Genomic DNA, 8,564 nt, shown 5'->3' on the forward strand with positions numbered 1-8,564 from the left:
GTTAGCTTAGATAATTTAGAAGTTTCATCTGGTCTTGTTGAGATATATAGTTGAGTATCATCGGCATAACAGTGGAAACTAATCCCGTATTTTCTAATAACATTACCAAGGGGCAACATGTATATCGAAAATAGCAGAGGACCTAGGACAGATCCTTGTGGCACTCCATACTTTACTGGATTTAACTGAGATGATTCCCTGATTAAATAGACAAAGTGATAACGCATGAAGCAAGTCATTTGTAATTTTAACAAGTGCAGTTTCTGTGCTATGATGAAATTCTTCATAGATATCATTTTTGCAGGAAGGAGCACAATTGAGCAGACAACTTTTTCTAAAATTTGAGAAATAAACTAAAAATTTGAAATGGGTCTGCAATTTGCCAGTTCACTAGGATCTAGTTGTGGTTTCTTAATAAGAAGCTTAATAACAAGTTGTGTTAGGAAAGTTGAGTGCATTTTGAAAGATGCTACTCATCCTTTGAATGATCAGTTTGTCTTATTGCCTTCTAGAAGATGTTATTTAATGCCCAGGGCAGAGAGAATCATCTATAAGAATTAATTTATACCTGCAGTAATTGGATATTTGAATCAAAACACAAAGGTGGAACGATCTGATATGTTTTTTTATATCTGTGTGGTATTAATGTTATGTATGTTTGAGGGCAATGGTGTGGTCAAAGACAGTTTTCAACCATTGGGGTTGACAATAAAGTTGTATTGTATTGTATCAGCTGACATGAATTTCCAGTGGATTCCTGACTCATTGCGATGGCCTAAAATAATATAGCGGGTTAGTAACACTTTACAAGACTGCGAGCGCATGTTCAGGACTGGGGATTAAAGCTGGGTTATTGATCACTAATCAGTCAATGTTTAAACACAAGAAGCATATTTTCTGATATTTATTTGACTCCGCAGGTCATTTCTCATGAGAAATACAAAGCTGGACATTGTTGTAACATCTGTAGTTTCTCTTCTGACCTCAGATGAACTGAATCAAAGCAGCGCTGGCCGTGTTTGTCCTTGAGGCCGTCGCACTGTAACTCCCTTGCGTCAGGAGGAATTCCAACACCTGCGTGTGAACGGCAATCTAAAGAAAGAAACAACAGTTTATCTGCCATTCTGAGAAATCGGTGCCATTTGAGGACAACTTATAATATCATTTCATTCACTGCTAACCTCAAGAAATGGTGTTTTCTGGCATAACCCTAACCTTATTCACCTATTAGTCAAAACCCATACACTTTTAACCCCTATTCTGAAGATGTGCTTATAGTGTGCCGTATTATTTCAGTCCCATCACAGTAGATTTATATGCTCATGATTTGAATAGATAACTCAGAATAGATCAAATCTGGTAGAATTCAGTTGCTTTTATAATAAAGCCTATTAAATATACCAGTGATGAACGGGGAGAACTGGTCTGTTTGCCAATGACAAACATTAAAAAACTAATTCATGTGGCTGTGTTCAGCGTTCTGTGAGTTGGACGGAGGCCTTTAGCAGCTCTTTATCGGTCTATTCTGGGTTGGAGCCGAGCCGCAGTATTAACCCTAATCCAGCCGGATCAGCTCCATATCTCACCATCTGTCTCTCTCTACAGGTTCATTGAGAGTGAAGTTGGTCACACTTCTTCATAGGCTCTGCTGTCATGGAGGGATTCTGACAAACCCTCAGCGGGTGAGTGTGGAGTTCTCTTGCTGTTTCTAAAGCACAGTGGCTGGAGGTCTTTTGTAGAATTAGAGCTAAACTACTCTGTACAAAACAGGTTTAACAATTAATCAAACTAAGAGGATGGGTCACATTATTTCTCTTTGATGTGATGGGAATTATTTATCATTGTTTAAAAGTGAAATTCAGATCAGCAGAATCAGAAACATGAATGAATTCATAGGTGTACTTACAGCTGACTAACGTGACATGGGATGCGAAGTCACAAAATCAAACCAACTGCAGCTGAAACCATGCAATCGAGGTGCGTGAACCAACAAGATGATTAAAAAATTCAGAGCTTTCAGCTGAATATCTGCCTGAGAAACAGCTCACATTGCTCTGTGTCTGACTTTGTCTCTGTCTGTAGGAAACATCTCAGTTCCAGGTAATTCCTCCTCATTTATTTCAGTAAGTCTCATTGTTGTCAGTGAGTGTTAACGACACTGTTTTTCTTGGTTTCTCTCACATGCAGCAGCTACAGGTCAGACAGATCGCATGTTTCTGTGAGTCTAAAGAAACATCACCGTCACTCATGTCTCCTGCTGGCCTGACTGTGTCTGTCTCTCTCTCTGTCTGTCTTTCTCTGTCTGTGTGATGCGATGCGGGCGGCGCTGGTATCGTCAGTATGTGGCGCGGCTGGAGATGAGACGCCGCTGCACCTGGAACATCTTTCAGTCGATAGAGTATTCTGGACAACAGGATCATATCAAGGTGAAACAACACGGATCTTCTCCTCAGATACGTCTCACCAGGAGTAATGAAGCACAGATTTACAATCACAGAGGCCTGTTATTGCACTAAAAGTCTTGTTAATATTTCTGCACATGAAACACGCTCATGCTGTTTGTGTCTCTGCAGCTGTATAATTTCTTCGGTTACCTGATGGATCATTTCAGTTCTGCCAACAGCCGAAGTAAGAAGCAAGTTCTTCAGCTGTGTCTGATCTGATGAAGTGCTCAGGGTAACTGAATAGACTGACACATGCGTCTCCTTCAGGCCATCTGGTCTCTCAGATGTTTGGTGAGAGCGAGGTGTCTTAATACACAGAGTGGGAGAGACGCATCTGTTATAAGCACATTGAGGTTCCAGACGTCTACACCGGCCTGCATCTCTCCTTCCCGCTGAGCATCTCCAACGTCACAGAGCTGGTGCACGCCTTCAAAAACAAACAAGAACAATTATTCCTGTCAAAGCAGCTTCATTTACATGTTACAAAATCAGTGAATAAATCTGTCATCAGTCTTTCTCATCTGTCAGGGGAAGCTGTAGGAGTGTGTGTGTTTACGGTTTTTACAATCACTAGATTGACACATTTCTAAATACTAAAGTCACTTTTTCAAAACTCTTCACACAGTTGGTGGTAGGGCTTTTAGTTGTGCAGCGCCGAAGTTATGGAACTCTTTACATTTGCCAGCTGGATTCAATTTCCCATTTTAACGCTCCAATAAAAACGTATTTGTTTAGAATAGCTTTTAATGATTTGCTGGTTTAATGTGTTGTTATAATGCTTGCATTTTATGTTTTATTTTATACTGTACGGTGTCCATGAGTGTCCTGAAAGGCGCCTATAAATAAAAGGTATTATTATTATATTTCTTAAGGAATTATAGAGGGGCTGTTTACACAACACCGTTTTCAACTAAAAACAGAAAACCTTTTATGTGTTTTGGCCGTTCATTTACACGACAGCAGCATTTTGGGGATGTGAAAATGCAAACTTTTGAAAACAGGTCTTAAAGCACAAGTTACCACAAGAAAGTGATACCATTATTGTCTCTGTGTAAATTACAAAAATGCTAATTCATGCATATATGTATTACATGTTTGTGTAGTATTTCTTTACAAAAATCGCATTGCCAACTGCTGGCCTGGATCCGTGTGACCAGGGAAGGTTATGACAATGTTGTCTTCAGTACATGAAAAACGCAAAGCAAAAACTTTTCCATTTTAGCACATTGTTGTTCGGGTTAGGGAACACCTGTTCATTTAGACCCATTGACACAGGTGTATAAATCAAGCATCTAGCCATGCAGCTTGCATTTACAAACATTTGTGGAAAGAATTTGTTCTGAAGAGCTCAGTGAATTGAAGCATGGTACTGTCTTTGCAATAAGTCAGTGTGTGAAATTTCATGCCTGCTAGATATTCCACCTTCAGCTGTAAGTGGTATTACTGGAAAGTGGAAGTATTTAGGAACAGCAGCCACAAGCCCACATAAAGCCACAGAGTGGCTCACCGAGTGCTGGGGCTCATTTTGTGTAAAAGTCACCAACGCTCCACTGATTCCAGAGCTGAAGAGGATCTCCACTGGCATTAATATCAGCACTAATACTGTGCAGCAGAGCTTCATGAAGCCTCGCATCACCAGTACAATGCCGAGCGTGGGATGGCGTGAGTAAAGCAAGCTGACACTGGACTCTGGAGCAGAGGAAACCTGTTCTGCGCAGCCAACGATCACACGGTCTGATGGGAGAGTCTGGGTTTGGTGGATTCCAGCAGAACGTTACCTGCCTGCCTCAAATTCAGTGCCTGAAAAGTTCATATTAATGTCTATGTATTGAGAATGAGATGTCATTAACGTCCCTTTTGATGTAATGGTCCGATGTCCCTAGTTTTGTCCATATAGTGTATTTTATCTGTTAATACCATTTGACTTAATCTCTTTATATTAAACAGACATTAACTCAACTGATTTAATTCTAAATAAGGTGTGCAGAGCTGCCAGAAAACAAGTCATGTTTACACCAAGAATAACTATAATGGTAACTATATTAGTGTCTTCACTCGTTTTATCTTATCAGAGAACTCACAGTAAACGGCTCCAAACACAAGTGATTGTCTTTATGACAGGAAAGAGCGTTACTGAGCGCTTTTCTCTGATATCATCACAGGTTTATGGGAAAATGATTCTTAAACTTCTGCAGAAGATCTTCAGCTGGTTGCTGCTGGCCACAGTGATCGACCAGAAAGTTCTGATTCTACACGGAGGAATTTCTGACAAGACAGACTTGAATGTGATCGCCAAACTGGACCGTCACCAAGTACGTTACACTTAAGCAATCGCATGAAACCCAGTGGTGGGCGTTGTTGTGTTTCATGTGTGTCAGTCGTTGTCTTCTGGGCTGTTTCCCCTCAGTACGTTTCGGCCCTTAGTCCCCTGAAGAGCAGAGGAGCATCGGCGAGGCTGAAGGAAGCGGCTCTCGACCCAGACGGAGATGACGAGCTCAGCACAGGACGGAGGAGAGTTCAGTCTCTGACTCACGGCACACGACAGGAGCTGGTCTTCGGTGCACTCCGAGTCCAGCCGGATGAGCCGCTCCGTCGAGGAGGAGCTGCGAGAGAGACACCGCCTGGTAGGCCGACTCCGATCCTGCTGAGGTTCTGGAGATGGATGCAGATGATTGGAAACAGGTGAAAAAACAAACCCACTGAACTTCACTGGAGCATTGATAACACCCAAACAAACACACTTTCACTCACTCCTGTCTTTCTCTCTGTTTCTCTCACTCATCACAGTATGACCAAACAATCTGAAGAAACCTTAGAAAAAACTACTGTGGCACAGTACTGTGATGTATCTGATGGTAATATCATGGTACTTATGTATACCTTGATACTGAGTGATTACCATAATTTACTTCAAAGAATACCACGGCATTACCATGGAGTAAAGTCAAATAGACCATGGAAATACCATGGTACTTTTTGTTGGTGTGTGTGCAGGTAGTCTGCCAGCACTTGTTGTTGTTGTGTTTAGAGCTTTTTAATATTTGACAATCGTGTTTGGCTTGTGTTGTCATTTGTTTGCTCAGACGTTACTGTTACTGAGACGGTCAGAATGACACGATTCATTGCCGATTTTGAACGCGATTTTGTGTAGCTTGCCAGTGAACTACGGCTCTGTGTAGTAAATGCCACTCCATCTGAAAGCATGTGCTGGAGATTTACTACTGATCACAGGAGCGGTTTTACTGATGAGATGTGCATGAAAAACGTATTCGATTTTTTGCACAGCCCTAGTTTGAGTAAATGATTATTGCAGGGCACAAGATACAATAACAGTAGTAGTAGTAGCCTAATTCATAGTAATAATACACGGCTCAAAGCACCTTCTCAAAACAGTTCTGAAGCATGCTTTTTGTCTATGTTTGTTGACCGACACCAGTGTTTCTCAGACTTGCGCATGCAAATTGATTCTCTGCCAGCAGGAGGCGCTGCTGGAGCGGGAGATGTAGCGGTTTCCCCGGAAACAGTAAAGTAGAAATGAAAATGACATCAAAGCTTTTCTGAAGACGGTCGGTTCTTTTCAATGATACATTCATATAAAAACACCTGCGCTGCATTTTAATTTTGAAATGTGCAGTGCTCAGTTACAACAACAAAAAAAGACTCATATTAGCCATAACATGTCGCCCGATTATGACAAATGTACACTCACTGGATGAACAAATGTCATGAAGGAAAAGTTTCCATCTCCTTCGCTTTCATTTCCATCTCCAAAAAGACATAAAAAAACTAAACAAATGATTTACAAGTTTGTAACAGTCACCAACATCAAATGTCACATAACTTAAATGAAGGGGGATCAATCACCTTTGAATAGCATACTATATTTCCTTTAGGAGCACACAACTACAACATCCAATACCATATACATCTAAACCATATATTGTGCAACAGCACTCCTGGTCTGTCCCTATTTAGAGACAAAACCTTTTATGGTTTAACCTTTTTTAACCTTTTATTTAATGTGAATGTCCATTCACATTAAAGTTCTGAATCACCACAGATGTCCTTGGTTCGTCACAGTATTGCAGATGTTTAGGATGTTAAAAGGATAAAGTCCAAGATCATCCACAGCGATAATCCAGAGTAGAGTAGAGAGCAGTTCAGACGAAACTCCAAGGTTGAAGTAAAGTGCAAGTTTAAGAGCTACAAAAACTTTTGAATTTCCTAACATTAGAAAGAAATACAATAATATTAAAGCACTGAAACTGTTTGATTTTCTGTAATTAACAGAGGTGGGAATGTCTGTAATCACCCAGAACAAACTCTAGCAACCATATACTCTAGCAACACTCCAGCAACTGCATAGCAAGAGCCTAGCAACCACCCAGAGTATCCTAGCAACCAACTAGCAACACCCCAGCAACTGCATAGCAAGAGCCTAGCAACCACCCAGAGTATCCTAGTTTTTCTTACAGGTTTTTTCAGCTGCTTACACACATTTTCAAAACTTTGCCTCTTTTTTTTTTTTCAAAACTTCACACACAAATCCAAGAATTGAAAAATGAAGCACTGCATACAAAATATCACAAGAGGAATTTACCAATTAATTCTTTAAAAATCCTACAATGTGATTTTCTGGATTTTTTTTCTCATTTTGTCTCTCATAGTTGAGGTATACCTATGATGAAAATTACAGGCCTCTCTCATCTTTTTAAGTGGGAGAACTTGCACAATTGGTGGCTGACTAAATACTTTTTTGCCCCACTGTATATATATTAAATTACAGATACAGATGTATAATTCAGCAATGAACTTCTGGGGAAAAATCTTTTTCATTTTACGACTGTAAGTGATCTTGCAGTAGATGAAAATCACTAGATCAGTTCAAATACCAAAGAATCGTATGAACTTGGCATGCACCACAATACAGTACAGTAAAAAATTTAATTAAAAAAGTAAATTTAGCATCCTCTGCACATTTGGCCAAATGTCATTCCAGTATACAGCACTACAGCAGTTTCTGTGTCTCCTGACACAAGACTAGCTATAACTCTAGGCAGTCATTTCTCAGTTCTGCTAAAATGCAATACACATAAAAATGGTAACAAATAAAATTTGACAGTCACACGCTTGAAGGTGTACATTATTTTGCGTTACACTGTCATCGCAGCACATGAGACACTGCTTACATTTATATTTGATTCTGTGATCATTCGGAGTGGCACTTGCCATCCCAGTAGATCCGCCCCTGATAATGATATCTAAATGATTACATTTATTGCAATAAATAAATAATTCTACTCGCCGTTAATAAAACACCTGGAGCTGACCAGTTTTGTGAATTCGGCTCGAAACGAGTAACAGCACAATGAAGTTGCAGTCTGTAAGATATTGCAGAAAATGTGCGTGCAGTAATGTAGCGTATGTTGATCCAAATATGGAAAGCACTTTCGAATGTAATAATCTGAGGTTCTCCAGAGATGTTTTGCACATTTCTGCTGTTTGCTGCGTAGTCTGTGTTTCCTTCTGCCTGAACATCTTCAAGAGAGTCGGGCAAACCTACAGTCCAGCTCTCCTTCACTGCGGATCGGAGACTACTCCTGTGTGTTCCTTCGCTGGCATTTTACACATTTCGTTTTTCTCCCTTAATAATTTGTCCATTTCGATGCTTAACTCTACCGAACTAATGGCTGCTGATGACTACTTGAATTGAATTCTGCCAAAGTACGCACTTGTAACTGTTCGATAAATGCGTAATTACGTGAAGGTTTGAAAATAATATATGAAAAAAATTTTTTTTTACATAAAAACATTAGAGCTTATATTTGTTTAGTCCGGTGACGCATTGCTGCCGCACACATATTATTTTTTCCACTCAATTATGTCGTAATAACGAGATGTTATGTCGTTTTAACGACATCTTTTCTCGTTAAAACGACATCTTTTCTCGTTAAAACGACATCTTTTCTCGTAATAACGACATCTTTTTTTCAAACTATTTCAGGCCAGTAGATCGACACTAGAGCTCACACGCAGACAGAGGTGAACACACACACACACACACACACACTCACACACACACACTCAGACAGAGGTGAACACACACACACACACACACAC

General features: G+C 40.1%; 1 protein-coding gene and 1 long non-coding RNA gene across 4 annotated transcripts; both read left to right on the top strand.

Annotated features, from left to right (window-relative positions):
- Positions 1-1,612: 1,612 nt before the first annotated feature.
- LOC107574850 (uncharacterized) lies at positions 1,613-2,874 on the top strand. 3 transcript variants are annotated; one of them, XR_001607748.1, is made up of 5 exons: positions 1,613-1,682; positions 1,909-2,100; positions 2,188-2,426; positions 2,574-2,628; positions 2,712-2,874. It is a non-coding gene; the product is annotated as an uncharacterized lncRNA (long non-coding RNA). The 3 variants fall into 3 exon arrangements; XR_001607747.1 differs by having other exon boundaries at positions 1,909-1,977; positions 2,083-2,100; positions 2,574-2,874; XR_001607746.1 differs by having other exon boundaries at positions 2,574-2,874.
- A 7-nt stretch (positions 2,875-2,881) lies between these two features.
- Positions 2,882-5,526, top strand: LOC107574845 (uncharacterized). Its single transcript, XM_016261277.1, has 3 exons — positions 2,882-4,756; positions 4,852-5,126; positions 5,232-5,526. The coding sequence occupies exons 1-3, from the start codon at positions 4,451-4,453 to the stop codon at positions 5,440-5,442; spliced, it is 792 nt and encodes a 263-aa protein (XP_016116763.1). The 5' UTR covers positions 2,882-4,450; the 3' UTR covers positions 5,443-5,526.
- The last annotated feature ends 3,038 nt before the right edge of the window (positions 5,527-8,564 follow it).

Source organism: Sinocyclocheilus grahami, unplaced genomic scaffold (genome assembly GCF_001515645.1).
Source record: "Sinocyclocheilus grahami isolate Dianchi unplaced genomic scaffold, SAMN03320097.WGS_v1.1 scaffold2360.1, whole genome shotgun sequence".
In the NCBI taxonomy this organism is placed as follows: Eukaryota; Metazoa; Chordata; class Actinopteri; order Cypriniformes; family Cyprinidae; genus Sinocyclocheilus; species Sinocyclocheilus grahami.